Source organism: Sturnus vulgaris, chromosome 22 (assembly GCF_052056855.1).
Source record: "Sturnus vulgaris isolate bStuVul1 chromosome 22, bStuVul1.hap1, whole genome shotgun sequence".
Lineage (NCBI taxonomy): Eukaryota > Metazoa > Chordata > Aves > Passeriformes > Sturnidae > Sturnus > Sturnus vulgaris.
The window spans coordinates 10,503,471-10,522,979 of record NC_142264.1 but is presented as its reverse complement, the minus strand read 5'-3'; the positions used below and the strand labels follow the sequence as shown (position 1 = coordinate 10,522,979).

General features: G+C 50.0%; 1 protein-coding gene across 10 annotated transcripts in view; it reads right to left on the bottom strand.

Moving 5' to 3' along the window:
• Nucleotides 1–19,509, bottom strand: part of EXD3 (exonuclease 3'-5' domain containing 3) — a 248,101-nt gene that overhangs the window by 121,323 nt on the left and 107,269 nt on the right. For all 10 annotated transcript variants that reach the window (XM_014880988.2, XM_088177400.1, XM_088177398.1 and 7 more), the window contains exons 12-18: nt 10,971–11,137; nt 9,401–9,539; nt 8,840–9,053; nt 7,755–7,864; nt 6,440–6,635; nt 5,167–5,333; nt 2,726–2,896 (exon numbers count right to left, since the gene is read on the bottom strand). In XM_014880988.2, coding sequence (XP_014736474.2) covers nt 2,726–2,896; nt 5,167–5,333; nt 6,440–6,635; nt 7,755–7,864; nt 8,840–9,053; nt 9,401–9,539; nt 10,971–11,137 — 1,164 coding nt within the window. The remainder of the gene's footprint in view (nt 1–2,725; nt 2,897–5,166; nt 5,334–6,439; nt 6,636–7,754; nt 7,865–8,839; nt 9,054–9,400; nt 9,540–10,970; nt 11,138–19,509) is intronic.

The window sequence follows — 19,509 nt, the reverse complement described above, 5'->3', positions numbered from 1 at the left end:
CCATTAACCCAGCACTCCCAACTCCACCATTAAATCTGGTCAGCCAGAGGAAATCCAGTGGATCATGGTGCCAGAGGCCCTGCTCTCCTACCTCTGCAGATCTGGCATGATAAACTCACCATGACAAGTCCAAGATAAAATATTTAGTCAATAACAACAGCACAACACAAAGCAGAACACAGGACACGGGTTTCACATCCATGGGCATGGGGGTTGCCAAACCAACTACCACATGTGCTACCCTAAGCAAAAAAATTTAAAAAATCCATAACTGCCCAAGCACAGCTGAGGAAGTTGTCAGGCTTTTAAACTTGATCCCAAATAACAGAAGGTGAAGGACCAGACCCATCTGCCCACCAATACTTGAAGCCACTTTAACAAAGAAAAGGAATGACAACAATAAAGAGCAAATGCCAGGTGTTGCAGAAGTTCTTGACACAAAGAGAATTGTAATATGACTGATAAATCGTTTGAGTGAAAAGACTTTAATGAAGAGCAAACATGAATGCTGTACACTCTTAGGTGCTCCTACTGAAACCAGTTTGAGACTGTGCTGGGACAGCACCCAAACTGTCTGTCGTCTACTCAGTTACCAGGACCCAAAGCCTCTGCTGGCCTTTACAATAACATTCCCAAGTTTTTGGGCGTAGTGGGGTCAATATTCAACTTTGATTCAATCAGGACCAGCTAGATATAAAACAGGGTGGGAGGAGTCTATTTTTATCTTTGATTATCCAAGCCCAGATCAAAGGCTCTGCAATACAGTAACACTCCAAGGGCTTTTGATAGTGAAAGGATGTTTGTCTGGTCACCATAGAGAAAGCAATGTCAAACATCCTGTCTGTGGCACGATAAGGGATGGGGATGAGAAGTGGAGATGGGGCTCTGGGGGGAGGCACTGAGAACCAGTTTGTTTAAATAACTTGTGTAAGTTTGGCAGGGAGGAGATATTAATTATTTCTGCAGAAGTTAGAGCCTGCCCCGGATTCAGGCCAAGCAGACATTTGAAGAGGAAACATCCTGCACACCAGGCTGGGTGATCCATGCACATTTGATAGCACACACTAGGTGGGCTGGATATCTCTGTTGACTCCCTCGAAGGCAGGGAGGCCCTCTGGGAGACCTCGACAAATCAGAGAGCTGGGAAATCACCAACCAGACGAAGTTCAACAGTGGAAAATGCCAGATTCTGCACTTGGGATGGAGCAACCCTGATACACAAACAGACTGGGGAGGAAGACGCTGGAGAGCAGCGCCATGGGAGGGGACCTGGGGGTGCTGGTTGACAGAAAGCTGAATGGGAGTCAGCAGTGCCCTGGAGCCAGGAGGGACATCTGTGTTCTGGGAGCATCAGGCCCAGCATCCCGGGCTGGTCAAGGGAGGGGATAGCCCCACTTTGCTCTGGGCTGGGATGGCCTCACCTCGAGGCCTGAGGGCAGTTTTGGGCACCACAATATAAGAAAGACAGTAGGCCATTAGAAAGTGTCCAAAAGAGGGCAACAGAGATGGTGAAGGGCCTTGAGGGGAAGCTGTATGAGAAGTGGCTGAGGACACTTGGTATGTTCAACCTGGAGAAAAGGAGACTGAGGAGAGACCTCACTGCAGCCACAACTTCCTGGTGAGGGGAAAAGGAGGGGCAGACACTGATCTCTGCTCTCTGTGACCAGGGACAGGACCTGAGGGAATGGCCTGAAACTGTGCCAGGGCAGGCTCAGGCTGGAGCTCAGGGCAAGGTTCTTCCCCCAGAGGGTGCTGGGCACTGCCCAGGCTCCCCAGGGAATGGGCACGGCCCCGAGGCTGCCAGAGCTCCAGGAGCGTTTGGACAGCGCTGCCAGGGATGGACAGGCTGGGATTGTTGGGGGGTCTGGGCAGGGACAGGGGCTGCCCTGGGTGATCCTGGTGGGTCCCTCCAGCTCAGGGGATCCTGTGATTCTGTGATCTGCACTCATGGGATAGCAGAAATGTGCCTGAAATGAACCAGTATTTGTCTCTCATCCGGTAGGCAGAGGGGCAGAATTGTTATGGGAGCCCAGAGCAATACTCATGATCCCCTCTTCCTTCCCCAAATATCACTGCAAGTTGTGGCTGATCATCTTTGGGTCATCTCACAAGGCCAGCCAGGATGTTATATGGCCATTGATTAAGGACATTCTCCATTCTGTATTGAACAGCCATTTTCGGATTATGGTTCTGCCCAACTGACCTGTACACAAGGCAGACAAATACCTTGCCTATAAGCCCAAACTGGAGTGCATTAGAAATCTAAGTGTATATTGGTTCCTTTCACTGACTTTTGCCTTTCTGCAAACACACACCCTCCCCAAAGATACTTGGTCACATCTTTGGGAGTTGGAGATGATCTTTAAGGTCCCTTCCAAGCCAAACCAAACTATTTTGTGAGTCTATGATCTTTACCCTCCACTTGTGTTCTTCTCATGACTCGAGCTGCCCCAGCTGCCAGTGACATAAACAGACACACATGTAAGAGTGAGATCATAGCAGTCTCTGCTCCCCTCCTCTCTCCTGGAAATGGAGAACCAAGGCCACACACCACTGCAGGGACCAGTTGATTCCAGCTGCCAGAGCTCGGGGTGACCCGAAGAGCTGGGACTCAGCATAGGGATGGAAAGAGGGACCCACAGGACAGCTCCTGCAGCCTGTGCACCAGTGCAGCTTCCTAGTAAGCCCCATCACATCTCCATGGAGATGGGAGCTGTGAACTCACCTCAGCAGCTTTCCTGTGGTCATCCTCATTGTCCAGCAGCCGGACATCCACGCCCAGGCAGCGCAGGTAGCGCCCCAGGCCCTGCAGCATGTTGTCACAGACCACGCTGAACTCTCGGGGGGAAATGGGGGCAGGGGGGCCTGAGGGCTCTGTTCTGGGTCCTTGGCATTCCTAGAGAAAGGCAGGAGATCCATAAGGAGCAGAAGGATGATTCCCAGTACTTTTGTGTTTTTCCTCCCTGTGTTTGTTTCACCCACCATAGCACATCCAACTGCCTCCTTCCACCTGTGCCACCACTTCCCCATGCTCTGCAGCACCCCTAGATCCTCCTTCCCATCCTGTCCACATTGCCACCACCACCTGGGCCGGGGGCAGAACATGATTGGGCTAATTCTGAATTTGTCATTCTCTCCCTGACCAGCTGGCCACCTGATCCAGGGACCTGCAGCCTTTCCCTGGAGAAGTGCCAGCCTGGCCTCCAGTGCTTTGCACAGACATTCATCTTCAAGAAGTCACAGAAACATAGTGAAGGCTGCTGTTCTCCTAAAGTAGTCTGCAATTAATAAACATGTGCCAAAGCTATGATTTGGGACACACAGAGGGAGAACCAGGTAGACAAAGCAACCACGTCAACTCTGTTGTCTTTGGAAGGTTAAAAATAGGCAGTGCCTGAATTGTGTTTATTTCAAATGTCTGCTGCTGGGGGAGTTCCTGCACTTGGAGGACTTTGGCTTTGGGAGGCTCCCAGAAGTACAATAGCTAAATTCATGGAGAAGGGAAGTTATTAAGGAACTTCCAATGTCCAGCTTTTGACTCCAGGAACTTGAATCAACTGGGATGACTGAAGGACACTGCCAGCAGCTATGCAGGGAGCCAGCACTGCAGATCAGCTCTGCAGGAGCTGGCCCCAAGCTGGGAATGCTGTAACACACCAGGCAGCTCCACCTGGGATGTCCATGGGAACCAGCTCAGGTCCAGGAGCAACACTGGTGTGATGCTGCAGCTCCCAGTAGCTGGTCCCTGCACTCAGGGCTCTGCAGCACTGGGTAGACTGGGCTGTCACCAGCTCCTGCAGGATTCTGGTGGCTGCAGCTCTGACACCAGAGCATGGTGATGAGGGATGGAGCTGCCCCCTGAACCTGAGGCAGTTGGAGACACTACCCATGGCTGCTGCTGCTGTTCAAACAGATGTGCAAGAGCTGAAGCTGGCTCTTAGCCAGTGTTTATCCAGTGGCCAGCACTGTCATACAGAGCTTTTTCCTCATGTTTCATGCCAGCAGACAGCAAAAAACTTATAAAGGATAATAGAGTCATTAGCCCCACTTCAGATAGTGGACCAGGAAACAGTGAGAAAGAGAGCTTGGAGTCCTGCAGGATGCAGTCAGAAGAAGTCTGCTTCTTTTGGTGTCCCAGTCCAGGTTTTACCAACTGCCTCTTGGCTGATGAATCTGACTATACAAAACACAAAGATGACCCGTGGGTTTCCAAGGTGGTTGAAGCCTGAAGTGCTCACTTTTCCCACCTCTGCAGCAGCCACCCAGCTCTGCTGTACCACACAACATTCCCACGAATGCAGTGCTCAGGGAGCTGCTCCATGTTTTCCTGCCTGCTGAAGGCCAAAGGATGCTGCATATTTACACACAGGTGGACACAGTCAGAAGCATCTCAGCCCAGCCATGGAAGGGGCACTGACTTCTGGAGCTCCACACACATCTGGGGCTCCTCAGGATACACACATACACACGATGAGTCAATAACAAAATGGGATTTGTGCCAAGGTTTCCAAAGGTGCACAATCCACTGAATGGTTCCATTTTAAATATAAAACATTATTACTGAGAGGCACCGGTCACATTCCAAGATACTTAAGCAGAGTTGCATAGCTCTGGTGGAGTTCTAAGGCTCTGCCACAACACAAACTTCTGGGAGAGGCCTCTCATGGAATGTGGTGGTGGGCAGGGAGGCAGAGACAAGCCTTCAGCAGAAAGGCATTTTTGACGGATCATTTGCTTTTAACTTTGCAGACTTCTACTCCAGACACAATAAAGGAGATATTCCCAGTGTGAAAGCAAGGTGTGGAAACTCAGTAAAAAGCAAAAGTAAGGAAGTAAGAGTTTTGAAACCTTGGCCACATAATCAAGACCCAAAATGTGGAAGGAGCATTTCCACAAGCAAGGCTCACTGAGCTTAGCACACAGATCTGCACCCACACTTTGCAAGGAGAACTTAACCTCAAGTGCAGGGAACCAAAGTGCAGGGAAAGCTGGACCCAGGAAGGCCAAGGAGAGAGCCCAGTGTCCCAGGAGTGAGGGTTGATGAGGATGTTTGCTGCAAGAGTCCTGAGAACAGCCGTGCACAGTGAAATGCTGTGACTGAGAGCAGCAGTGTGTGATTTGCAGGGGTCTTGAGCAACAAGCAGCTCTTTGAAGATGTTTACAGACCTGTCCAGAAGGTGATGGTGCTTCTTGTTTATTCAGCTGCTTCTTTGCCCTAGGTTTTTTGCTCTGTTTTCCCACCAGACTGTCTGTCAGGTCTGAACCCAGACCAAAGCTCTCAGGGTCCTTGCAGAGCCTTTCGTAGATCTCCAGCAAGCAGTAAGCATCTGAGGCTGCAGGGAAGAGAATGTGAGCCTCAGCTCATATGAAGCTCATTCAAAAGTAAACCAGAGGCTTTCCTGAGGTAAGGAAGAACCCCCATCTTTGTAAAAGCCATTGTGAACAACTGTGAAGCTGCAACTCCCTCAGGTCATACCCTCAGCTCCAGGACTGACTCACTGAGCATCACAGCTGAACCCACAATCACAAGGGGTCAAGGCAGGAGCGCTTAAAGAGAAGCTCTGCCATCTCCACTCTAACCCAATAAACCAATGCAAACTGCAGTGTGGCTCTTCAAACCACCACCAGGTAGCTGCAGTCAGCCCCTGCTCCTCACCATTGTCCCCGAGCCTGCCCACAGCTCCTTATCACTCCTCTTGACAGGAAAGGAACTTCCCCAGGAGATGCAATATCTGAGCAGGTACTGCCCAAGCTGTTTGCAATCACCTGCCCACACTCACTGCCGTGTGCTGCTGCTCCCTGCAATGGCAACAGAAGAACTCTCCCAGCCAGTCTGACAAGTCCCAGTGATTAACTTTTGTGGGAACTGTGTCAGCTTCAAGGATAGTCGAATTTAACAAAGGGCTGGTTTGCATCAGCAGACTGTCCTTTGATGCACCAGGAAAAGATTTAGACCCAGATTTCTGACTCTGGGGTAATCAGCAATAAACTCTGTGGGTCCCTCCAACAGCCCTGAGTCTGTGCTGCAGTTTCTGACACCACATCTGCCCATTTCAAACCCAGCTCTAACAAGCACCTCACTGTGACAAATGAACACAGCATTTGTTTCCCAGGAAGGCTGTGAAATGAGGCAGAAGGAAGTGGACTTTCCTCTTTTCAGTTACTGAGAGGAGTTTCCACTGAGGTGATGTTTCATCACACAAAATCTGCAAAGCACAGGAATTCCTTCATAAGGGAAATAATGAATCACTGGACAGTTTAAACTTCAACCATTAAAGTCATGTCCTCAAAAGGACAAACAAAACATGTGCTGACTCCTCTGAACAGGAACTAATCTGCAAAGCCATTTTCTTCCTCTGCTACTTAATGACTTTCCTGGGGACAGAGCAGCCAAACACAGCCTGCCCTGACTACCTGCAGCACCCAGCCAGGGCCAGACCTGCATAGAGGATCTGCTCCTCCCGGAGTGGCCGCTTCTCCCAGTTTGACAGCTGCTCTGTTTTATCCAGAGGCTTCCCCAGCACGTGCTGCACCAGGAGGCTGAGTCCTTTCTCTGGTTGCCTGACCCCTCTCTCCTCGTGGCTGTGCTCCGGGGACAGTCCATCGACCTTCCGGCCGTCCTTCCCCCACTGCAGCTGATGGAAACAAAAAGATAGAAACCACCTGGTTATGAAGTAGCTCCCAAACCACCTCCTGTTCCAGCTGGTGGGATCAGGCACAGCCCTATCACATCCATCTCGTTCCTGGCATATTGAACCCCAGCCCTCAGACAAGGGCTGGGATGGCACGAGATAAACATGGCGTCGGGTTATTTGTTTAACAAACACACTTGCTGGAGAGAAATCTCTTCCATAGCCAGGGAAGGGAAAACAGGGCATTCTTGTACAGCCCTGCGCCAGAGCAGCAGGGCTGGGATGAAGCTCCTTGGGGCTCTGCAGGGTGCTCACCAATGCTGGAGGCTGCTGGGCATCCACTCAATAAAGGACCAGCAGCGGCAGTACAGCACCTTTCTTCCCCTAGTCCCGGTGGGAAAAGGCACTCCTGTGACAGCCTGGGCAGCAGCCCTCCCTGCAGCTGCCATTTCTCAGCTTAAACTGTGGGCTGTTGGCAGTTATGTCAGCCCCTGCAGCACTTCCCAGGTAAAGCTATCAATCCCAAAGATCTGCTTTCACCTCAACCCACAGCCTAAAACACACTCTGTACATCTTACCCATTAAAATGGTTGTGCTGAACATTTTCACAGACTGCTGAAAGCTCCTGCGTGCAAACCCAGCTTTGCTTCAGCTGACCAGAAATTCCTGTGCTGAACCCACCAGGAACTCCAGCCCTCCTAGGAACATCAGGGTTCTGTGCAAATAATTAACTCCATCATATCTGCTTGAATAATGCATGGCCTTGGAGTAACAGAATTTCTACAAGAACTTCATCTTCCTAAGTGCAACTTGTACTCAGAAACCTTGCCCTGGCTGAATGGAGCTGGGTCTCCAAGAGCTTTTCACAGCTTTTATAAAGGCTATGAAAAAGCTGTCGGTATCATAAGCTTTAACTTTTTAATTGATGAAAATGGAATTCTTCTGTCTTCCTTTACAGAATCCCAACACCTCAAACCCTCTGGAGGAAATGGTCTCTTAATTCATGCAGCCACCTCCCTGCCAATCCAGAATGCAAAGAGACAGTGCTGTGGATTCAGGACAGTTATCCACCAGTACATGCAGGAGATATAATTTCCCACATCTCCATGTGTTTTTCCTTACTTGTTTGTCCACTGCAAGGAGATCCACCACACCTTTAATTTGCTTCTCTGTGTCTTTTAGACCAGAACATGTGGCTGCAAGACTGCTGAGGTCTCCAGACATCCCATAACCTGGAGAGAAAAAAAGCCCAAATCACACAGGTAAGAAAACTCAAATCACAGTTAATGCACTGCAGCTTCTTCTAGTTCAGAGTCAAAGTGCTGACAAAATATTTATAAGCATTGGTGGGAAGACTGTTTAAAAAGGGGAATAAGACTGGGTCCTGTCTCTTTTGTTCCAAAGAGATGCTCCTGCAGATAAAGAGAGAAGAGAGGTGGATGAAAAAATGCCGAGTTTAGAATCAACTTACATAAAATCTGGGAAAGGTATTTTTGAATTTGCCCTTGAAATCCAGGTTTAGCAGCTCCTGATAAAAGCCTCCAAAAACCATGTATGGTAATTCAGAGGTCTCTGGTGTCCAGCACAGCAGCTCTGGCATAGGGACAGCACATCCAGACAGCTCTGCCCACCAGAATTACCAGAACCACTGAAGATTGGGTGTCAGTTGGGGATTAGTACAGAGCTAGGACAATCCCAAGTATGAGAGTGCAAGTTAAACCAAGGATCTTGGATCTGACCTGAAATGGGGAGATATAATGGCATGGAGCTATGTCAGGGCAGGCTCAGGCTGGAGCTCAGGGCAAGGTTCTTCCCCCAGAGGGTGCTGGGCACTGCCCAGGCTCCCCAGGGAATGGGCACGGCCCCGAGGCTGCCAGAGCTCCAGGAGCGTTTGGACAGCGCTGCCAGGGATGGACAGGCTGGGATTGTTGGGGGGTCTGGGCAGGGACAGGGGCTGCCCTGGGGGATCCTGGTGAGTCCCTTCCAGCTCAGGATATTCTGTGGTTCTCTAATTCCATATTTCTATCATTCCCAGTTACACATTCCCTGCTTCCTGGCCTGGCAGTGCCTGAACACTTAGGGCCACAAAAGCTAGCTCTATGGCAAGTGCCTTTAGGGAATGACAATATGAAGAGGACCTAAGAATGACAAAGATGACAAAACAGGCTGTGTGAAACCCCAAGGTGGGGAGGAGAGATGGGCGTTACCTAGTTTAGTGATGGTTGTGTCTGAATAGAGCATCTGGATGAAATGGGGAAGCTTCTCTTTCTCTCCCTCAGCCTCAGCTTGCTTGAGGAGCTGTGGTAGGTCCAACAGGAACACCTCATCCTTCAGTGCAAGTTGCAGGAGGGCGACACGGGGCTTCCCCACCATGCCAAAGGAAGGCTTCCACTCCATGTCCACACCAACGACCTGCCCAGGCTGCAACACAGACACTTTCTGCACCCAGAGCCTCCCTGTGCTTGAGAGGAGCCTGGAGAGTCTGTCCAGAACATGAGCATTTCCTTCTCAGCACCTGCAGCTCTTTGTGCAAACTGCCACAGGCACAGAGAACTCTCACAGCACGTGCATCACCCACGGGGACCTCGCCCACGGGGACCTTCCCTGGCACAATTCCTGATGCATTCCCCAAACCAGAGCAGCCTAAAGCAGCAGCTGTTCTTGGCTTGGGGAGGTGGATGGCAATGGCCACATCCAGCTCTGTGTCTCAGCCTGACATGGAGTTCCAGTTCCCTGACCCTGCCAGGCCAATCCCAGGTAACACTCACCTGCAGCACCTTCTCCCAGCACTGCAGTGTCTCCTCCCATGTCTGAAGAAAGTGAATATTTTCCCGTGAAATAGGAAGCTGGTAATAGTCCTTCTTCTTACTGGCCTCATAATTGTCTGGTTTTGTGACCTCTTCTACCCTGCACAGAATCAGATGCAACAGTTTGAAGCCAAGCAAAGCCAGGAGGAAATCCTGGATTGGAGCAAGAGGGGTAAGTTTTACTCCCCTTATTTCACCCTGACCCTCTCTTTCCCCATGACACTCAGCTCTTTCTCAGAGAAAAGGAACTAATCAAAAAGATCCAGCTCCCTTGGACAGACCACACATTTCTGGAGAGTCACCCATAGAGACTTGAAATGGTTCATTATTTGGGAAACTATTAGTAACCTTATGTTTGGGAGGCTGTGTGCCCAATTTTGCAGCAGAGCAGCTCTCCCTGCACAAACACTCTTCCTTGTGAGTTTGCGTGCATGGGGAAGTCAATATTTGTGTAAAATATTTAATGAAGGTGTGCAGCCTCAGGTCTCCAGGAATATTCTCTCCTGCAAAGCTCAGGAGCCCCGTGTGGTGTGTCCAGAGACAGATGATGTCATTTATATGCTGGTGCCACCTTGTTGTGTGCAGTGTGAACTCCCTCTGGGAACCTGTGGCTGTGTTACTGAATAGACAGGGCAGCCAGACTGTTTTATGGGGTTCCATGGCTCTGCTGACTTTATAGCAGCTACCACAGCAGGCATCATGACTGGATGAGTAAACTGCAGTACAAAGGGGTTTATTCATCCGTCCCAGCTCCTCACGCAGGGCAGAGCATACCCCCACCTGCCCTCCCTCCACAGTACAGGATTCCCACAGCACAGAGACGTAGTGATGGGTTTTATCTCTGGATGCACAGTCTGTGGCTCAGCCACACACCTGTAATCACATCTTTGTGTTTTGTGGGCTTATCCCTCATGGAAAAACCTCCTGGCTCCGAACTGGTGACTGCTGTAGCTTTAGGAGGAGGACGAGGAGGGCAGCTCCAGCAGTGCTTTGGAGTGAAGTAGCAGCATGCCCAAGACAGACAAGAATTTCCTGTGCTCCAAAAAAAGCCATGGACCTTCTGGAGAAGTGTTTTGAGGGTGATTACATCTGTGTTGTATTTCCTGAAGTGACATAGTGCTTGAACAAGTGCAGATCTGTACGAGGAGAAAGAGCAAATCCACAAAACCAGAATCCCTGAACATGAACTATTCAAGGCCATCTGTGAGATCTTCCCAAAATTATCAGCATTAAAGAAATAATAATTAGTAAAACTTTGATAGATCTGCAATCACCTCAGTAAAATAGAGGAATATTTGCACTGTTGATCTGGCAGATGAGGTGTAAGAACCCCCAGCAGCATGAAGCCATCTCACAGTTTCTGCGTACTTAGGATGAGTTTAAAATGCCCCTTTCATAGAAATTTCCAGGCTTTTGTACTTTGCAAACTTCTGTCCCCAAGGACGCATGATGGCAGAACGATTTTAAGCAAATAGACAGTGTTTGTATGACAAACAATCTGCATGGAAAAGGCACCAAACAGGGGATTTACCTGCCTTGGATGTGCAGCTTCTGCAGCTCCTCAGCCACGGCCTGAGGCAGCATCTCGGGGGGTACCTGGCAGTGCAGTGCCCACCGTGCTGCCCCGTGCGCATCGCAGTGACGGAGCAGCGACTGCACCAGCTGGCCTTGGAGCCAGCGGTTCTCCCCAACTGTGCTCTGCAAGGGGGGAAGGCAGACTGTCAGTGCATCTTCCATTGTAGGGGTTTCTCCCCCTCCCAGGAGGCACCCTCGTTGTAAAAACCTTATTCCTCATATCTAGTCGGAATCTCCCCTGCTTTAGTTCAAAACTATCAGCTGGTGTTCTGTTGCAACAGGTCCTGCTAAAAACTCTGCCCTCATCTTTTTTATTGGCCCTATTTATTTACGGAAAGGTTCCTTGGAGTCTTCTCCATGCTGAGCACCCCCAGCTCTCCCAGTCTGTCTCCAGAGCAGAAGGACTCCAGACCCTGGAGCATCTTCTTGGGACGGCTCAGGATAGACATTCCCTGTCTCTCTAGGGCAGATGGTGGTGTGGGGTCTCCTCCATCCTTGGAAGTATTTGGCCGGATTGTTGGGATTGCCATAGGAGGCAGGGAGGGCACATCAGCAAAGCTTTCCTGAGCGGTGTTCAGAGCCAGGAAAAGGCTGACACCAGCCTCCAGCCCCCTGCCCCCAGTGCTCTGGGACCCCCCAGCGCCATGCACAGCTGTGGGTGGAGCCCAGGCTGGCAGTAGTGTCACCCTGCACTGGAATTCAGCTGGATGAAATGTGCTGTGTAAGTCCCACATCCAGCTGGGGTGAACAATGATTGCATAAAGGAGTCCTTCCCTCTGTGTCTGTTCAAAGCCCCTGTGAAGGTGAGAACTGGATGTTTGCTCTGGGACAAAAGCACTCTCAGGTGTCACGGTGTCACTCCCTGTGTTCACCATGCAAACAGGGAGGGCACTCTAGGACATCCCCCACTCTCAGCTGCTCCCTGGAGGAAGGAAATGCCTTGGCCCACTGCAGAGCCTGGGGCCACCAGCACAAACTCCCCCTGCCTGTGGTTTAAACCCAAACCCCAGCTCTGCCCAGAGCATGACACAGTGCCCACCCTGGCAGGGGTGAGCAGCCACTTGAAAGGGGCAGTGACAGTCCCCAGGGTGACAGCTAGATGCACCAGAGCTCTTCTGCCTTGTCCACCTCTGAGAGGTGCAGATGTAAGAGAAAATACAAACACGGTAACACAGAGGGTCACACCAGTTCCATGGGGTAGGAGCTCCCCTCCTTTTCCCCAGCCAGCCCAAATGTGCTGCAAACACCCCGGAGCTCCCACAGCCATGCAGCAATTTCTCCTCTCCGACTTACTCATGGATCTGCCCTTGAAGTAAATATTGTCAAGAAAGCCGCTAAAACAAGCTGAAACCCTACATGGTGGCCCAGGACCTGCAGCTCTAGGACTGGCACTACAAACGAGAATTTCAGAGGAGTGAAGTGCAAGATTTGCCCTGGAAGTCCATCCCCACCCTGCCCATGCTGCTGCCATCTGCCCTGTGCTGCCCATCCACCCTGCTCAAGGGCCCGAGCCTATTCCCAGGGAGGGCAGCACCTTGCTCCCTCTGCCCAGCGTGTAGGAACAGCTCCCAGCTGGGTAGGAGGCTGCGGCCATGGGGCCTCATTCCTCACATTCCTTCGGTAACTAAAAGGTGAGAATTTGTCTTCAAAGCAGGCGCAGAGATCAGGAAACAAATCTGCTGATAGCCCCAAGGTAAAAAGTAATGGAAACAGAAAGCCAAGGAGAAAAGAATGACCCCGCCCAGAGGTGCAGGAGGGGGCAGAGGCGCAGAACAGCTCGGAGGGATCTGGCACCCCAGGTGGCAACAGCCTGCTCACAAAAACTGCTGCCTAGCACTCTGCACCCCGGAGACTCTGCCAAATGCCAAACCACAGCTCTTCTCATGGATGTGTGAGGAACAGTTTTACTGCTGTTCCCAAGGCGCTGGGGGCACAGCAGGAGCTGGGGGGAGCAGGACAGGGGTCCAGCAGCTCCCCAGGGGCTCAGGTACACGAGGGAAGGGGCAGGGCAGGAAAAGGACAGGACACGTTCTCCTGCTCATGCTTCTTGCCCTCTACATTTCTCCCGGCCATGCCAGTCCTGACCTTTGTGCCTCTCTCCCCTCTCTACCTTCTGTGACTGAGCTCACTGAGCCAAGCTCTGAACACGTGAAGAGGGGCTGAGTTAAACCCTCCTGCACATCTGCCAAGCCACTTCTCAGAGTCCTTCCCAAAAAGAACATACTTTCTTACTAACATTACAGAGCAATTCCTTTTTCTTGCTCCCCCTGTGTCCATCCTATTGTCTCCCTGCCTTTTTTCTAGAACACAAACTCTTTGGTCATGGAGCTCTCTTCAGTTCACCTCGAGTCAATTCTTAATAAATCTCATTGTGGCAGCTTTATTTCTGGAAATAATGAGGTGCAGATATTTTTTATATTATTTTAGTGATAACAGATTTCTTCTTTCACAAAAAACAAGTCTGTATAGAAGGTTAATCTCTCCAGAGATATCCCATCTTGCATTCTGAAACAGAAAATAGCTTTGTTTGTCTTTTTATTGAAAAAAAGAAAAAAACCCAATGTTGCTCTAAAAGGGGAAAGGCTTCCACCGCAACAGCTCTGCAAGAGGCAAGAATGTGGAAACTTTGGCCCCAGAAGATGTGGGCACAGATGCAGAGAGCAGTGTTTCACCAGGCAAAATTCACCAGCACATTTCATGTGCTTTGCTGTCAGTAAATGAACACTTCTCAAGAGGAAACTGGCACGGGTGCTCTGATCAACATCAGTGACATCTCCAAGCAGGAGAAGATTCTAGAGGGCATGAGGCTTGTTTACATCCCTCTTGGAATTCTAGACATATCATATATTCTTTAATTCATATGAGCACACAGAAACCCCTGACACCAACAATAACCCGTGATTAAAGCTTTCCACAGTGATGGCTGCAGATTTCCTACCCGTAAATCCTGTTCTCACTGCCAAGGCTTCACAAAGCTCACACCAACCACACAGGGCAAGCTCAGCAATGTCCTGACCTTAATCCATCAACCATTTCTCCGTTGGTACCAATAACTTTGAAACCAAATATCCAACACCTCCCTTGGAAATCACCCTATCGAACCCTAGATCAATTTTATCTGTATGTGTTAAGCTACATTTCAGCCCCAGCCAATTCTGCCCTTTGCCTCAGCATCTTTTCCCAAAGAGGGGCGTTATTCACACCACTGACACTGGCTATTTGCAGAGACAGATTTTAATTTAACTTTCGAATGTCTTGGCCAATTTCCCCTGTTTTCAAGTGCTTCCAGAATCAACAAAACCCCCTCCCGCTAGTGTAGAGAAAATGTCAAGGAGAATATTTTAGAGTCAGCAATTTTAAAAGGGGGAAAAGAAACCCAAACTTGAAAAAGACAAACCCCTGTCAGCAGTGGAGGGCACTGACAGCACTGATGAATTCCCTGTGGTGTGGCAGGTACAGACACCTGTGCTTTAACATTCCCTGACCTGTGATAGTGTCACTGCAACTTTACTGTATTTGCTCTCGAGGTTTTTTGTGTTACAAAGTTTCCATCATTTGTGCTGCATGGGGAGATGCTGCAGTGTCACCATCAGATGTCACTGAAAGGAACTCCTTGAAGGGTGGAGCTGGGACACTCAGAGCCAGTTTAGACCAGGGCCACAGCCTGTTCCCTAAGGGGAGGGGGATCTTGCCTTCTGGAGAGCCTACAGAGATCCAACAATCCCAGACTGGTTTGGGTTGGAAGGGACATTAAAGCCCATCCAGGACCACCCTTGCCATGGCAGGGATATCTCCCACTGTCCCAGGCTGCTCCAAGCCCCAATGTCCAACCTGGCCTTGGGCACTGCCAGGGATCCAGGGGCAGCCACAGCTGCTCTGGGCACCCTGTGCCAGGGCCTGCCCACCCTCCCAGGGAAGGATTTCTCCCTAATGCCTAATCTAACCCTGCCCTCCTTCAGCTTAAGGCCATTTCCCCTTGTCCTGTCACTATCTGCCCATGTAAAGTCCTACTCCCTCTTTCCAATAAAAACCCTTCAAGTCTCAACAGCTCACAGTAAGGTCTCCCTGGAGCTTCTCTTCTTTGGGCTTGACAACCCCAACTCTACCAGCCTGGCTCCAGACCATCTCTATAGCCTCCTGAAAACAGCCTGAGAACAGCCGGAGAACACCCGGAGAACACGCTGCTTTCTCATCACCTGAGATGCTCTCTCGCTCACAGGCGCTGGGCACTCAGCTGCACTCATTTATGAACTGGAGAAGAACAAAATGGGCTCCATTGAGAGGCCAGCGGCCCGGCTCCCGGGATCAGTGTGTTACTGCCAGAGCCACACTCCGAGCTCGGGAGTCCATTACCACATCAATGCCGGGGAAGTGGGCTTGATCCTCCTTCACAAAGCTTCGGCTCCTCGGCTCCCTGGGGCACGTTCACACTACCTCGCTCCTGCTTTGTGAATCAGGATGCTCAGCTTCCCGGCCCCCCAGTGCCTCTTCCAAAAGGCAATTCAGAGGAGTCTAACTTAGGATATCACTGGCAGGGATCAAGGCAAAGGCAACTCTTAAAGTCAACTTGCTTGTGTACTGGGGCTCCTCACAGGGATTGTTCTGGGAAACCTGGAGGAAGCTGCTGGTTTGTGGTGAGCAGCTGAGCAATATTGTGTGACAGGATGCATGTGCTCCGTGTTCCCGTGTGCCTCACACAACCACGGCCAAGTGGCAGCCAGAAGAGTCACACCACACAGCTTCTCTAGTAAATCTCACTCCCACAGGGGCTTTAAAGGTCCCTTCCAACCCAAACCATGCTGGGATTCCAGGAGATGGTCACTGGGTTGGTGCACGTGGAGAGGCTGAGGGAGCAGGGCTTGTTCAACATAGGGAAGGCCTGGCTGGATGCAGGGGAATATAATCCCCTCTTCAGTTTAATCAAGCGGGACCACAGAGAAGATAGAGGCAGATCCTCCCAGAAATTCCAGCCAGCCAAAAACTAAAAAAAAAGAGACAAGTGAGAGTGGCTCAGTACTGCAACAGGCCCAGAGGGACAGTGGAACCAGGCATGGCAACACCTTGTCCCACAAAACTGGCCCTGCTCTGAGCAGGAGGGCAGAGATGAGCTCTCAGAGAGGAGCTAATTTCAAACTGAAATGAGGCTCTGATTGTGTGATTAGCAGTGCCCTGCATTCCCCAGGCTCCTCTCCACACAGACTTCTTGCAGCAACTGCTGCTTTCCAAGTCCCAAGCACCTCCCGGGCGAAGAACACCCAAGATCTCATTTACCCAGAATACAGGATGGTCCTGATCATGCTCAACAATACTACACAGAGATCCAACTACATTTCCTGCACTGGGATTCCTTCCAAATTTTTGTCAGGCAGCCCCTGAGGGAAGTAATTAATTTTCAACAGATGAAGTCATCGTGTTTCCAAGATCAGCTCTGGCCGATGTGAGCAGGTACAGAGCAGAGGGAAAGAACCAACGCAGCTTTCAGAGGCAGATCTGGAGATACAGTACTTTCAAAAAACACTGAGCAAGAGGTTGAGACATTTCCTTCAGCACATTGTTGGACATCGTCCATGGGCCTTCACGTGCCTCACAGAGCCATGGAACAGATGAACCTGCTGCGGGCAGCAGCTCCACGCATAGGGCACGGACACTTCCCTCCACAGAGATGAAAGGCTCTAAAAAGGATGTTTCACTGAAGTGAATCTGGCATGATCATTCCCAGATTTCACTTCAGTAGCTTCAGTAGTGGATAGCAAGGTTTCTTGGCTGGACAAAGCACAAACCCAAGCAGAAATGGAGAACAATCGAACGTCCTGAGCTGGGGGGGACCCCCAAGGACCAGAGAGTCCAAGTCCTGTCCCTGCCCAGACCCCCCAACAATCCCAGCCTGTCCATCCCTGGCAGCGCTGTCCAAACGCTCCTGGAGCTCTGGCAGCCTCGGGGCCGTGCCCATTCCCTGGGGAGCCTGGGCAGTGCCCAGCACCCTCTGGGGGAAGAATCTTTTCCTGATATCCAACCAGAAACTCCCCAATAGATATTTAAGAGATTTAAGAGGGAAGGTGCAGTACTTAACAGTGACATTGCTCCCATGTGCCCAAGGAACCATCCAGCACAGAATCCCCCAGACACTTCAGGACAGGCTTCTTCATAAAGAAGGCACCATGGTACATCTGTGAGACAGCGAAGCTCATCCTGACGCTGGATCCCACTCCCCACTGACTGAAAATGCTGTCTTAGAAAATCAGCTCTTACTGCCCAATTGGCCACTGCTGCTGCACAGGAGGTTTCAGTGAAGGGATCTTGTCCCACTGCTCCTGTCACTGCAGACTTCAGACAGATCCCCAGAAGAAGGCAGCCTGGGGCTGTGCTAGGACCAGTCAGCAGGGCCACTTGTCTTTGGGGCCACTGATCAATTCCTGGTCTTGTTCAGCAGTGTCAGCATAGCCTGACACTTTGGGGACTTGCCCAGATCATAACCTCTTATTTTAATCCACAATGAATTCATTTTTTCAATTACATCCCACAACTCCAGGTATGCTGATACACAGAATCACAACCCACTTGCAATACTTGTTCTCCCCTCCACTTAGCTGGTCAGGGAATGGAACAGGTGTAGCTTGCAATGAGCTGTAGTGTCTGACTAATCCCATTAAAACAACTTTTGCTTGAAGAGAAAAATAACTGTATGACATCCATAAACCCCCCAAAATACAATTACATAGCAAATAGACTAAGGTAACTTTACCCTACCTGCTTTTTTAGATATAATTTCTTTTTTCTTTCTCTTCTGTGTGAAGTCTATCCTGAGGGTCCGTGCTTCCTCCCAAAATCCCTTTCTCACAACCATTGCAGAGGCACCTTTTGAATTCCAGCCTAACCCTGGCCACAGAGCTGTTGAATATTATTCATCCTAGGGATCAGCAAAGGACCAAGGACTTGGTCTGAATACATAAACCACAGATTTTTGATATGCTTCCAGATTTCTCACACCTCAGTCTCACAATGGCAGGCTGGAGATATTTTCTGGGAGCACTCCAGCACTTGGCAAGACTGAAGATGAATGAGGATGGGGAAATGGGCCAAACTCTTTCAGAGAAGAGTAGTGTGTTACTTATCACAGTAGATGCTTTGTCTAAGCCCAATGACACAGTATATTGAAGACAAACTGGCAACCCTTATCTTTCCAGTGTATTCTGAAGTAGCATTTATCTCCCTGCCTTTTGTCATCGTGTCACACACACACGAACGAAGTGTCACAGGGGCCAATGGCAAATCCTGCTCTCCAGTTTAAGGAAGTGGGGGCTCCCATCGTGTACTGGGTTACCTGCACTGCTGCTGAGCCTCACTGAGCCTGGGCTTTCTGTGACCAAACATCGTTTCTCTGGGCTTTCCAGCCTCAGAAGGTTTTTACAATCCAGGCACTTCCATAAATGTTCTACAGAAGTCACCGTCCCAGAACTCTGATCTGGTTTGTATCCTGGAGTACAGAAGCTTGCATAAGGAAAATACAGCTCTCTGCTAAGCTCTAGGGCTGCCTGAAGGGTGCCTATCCAATCTGAGCATTCCAAATTCCAGCTTAGCAGCAGCGTGTGACATTGACTTGTGCTATGGGATCTGTCTGCAGGAATTCCACAGAGTGAGGAATTCCATGTGCTGCCAGAGCCAGGCCCACTGTGGGGACAGGAACAGGGCACTGCAGCTCCATGTTACCACAGGGCTGCCAGAGCTGCAGGCGTGTGAAGGAGTGAAACCACTGCCTCTGTGCTTCTGCTGGGACCTGAACTCACAGGGTGACACCTCATCCACTTGTTGGGATGTGCATGAGCCAAGGTCACTCCAACGCCTTCCTGGTTGGTTTGGAGCCCTGGCATTAACCCTAATGAGCTAAACCAGTGTGCAATTAACCCACTAATAATTCCAGTCAGTGTTCCCATACCCAGTCACATACATCACCAGAATCCATAGACTCCGTTTAGGAAAAAAAGTCTCCTCTTTTCTATTTAGGAAAGCCTTCAATGTAAATAAGCAAAAATCCTGACAATGGAAATACTTGCTCAGGAGCACAAACTCTTCCCATCATTAGTGTATGAAAAAGAGATGCCCACGGGACAAACATGGGTTACCACTGATTTCTGTTTTGCCATGCCCAAACCTCCCTGGCTCAGAGCCAAAGCAATAATCAGTATCTGTGCAAGATCTTTCCCAAAAGCAAAGCTTGGCAGTCGATTTTTCTCTCCTTTAATCTCTTTTGGTACACTTCAGCTCCTGGTGGTTTTTATTCTGAAGGAGAAATGCTTGAGAGGGTTGACTGAATGAACTCTGAAATTCACACCCTGGCAAATTGGACTGATTTCCTAAATCCATAATTACAACATTCCTCAGAGATATGCATTCTTTCAGAGCGAACAAGGGAAGATTAGTTTCCTGTTTCTCCCATTTACATGACTTCTTCGTCAAGAGGAACTTTTTTGTTTCTAAACAATCCTCTGTTTATGTGG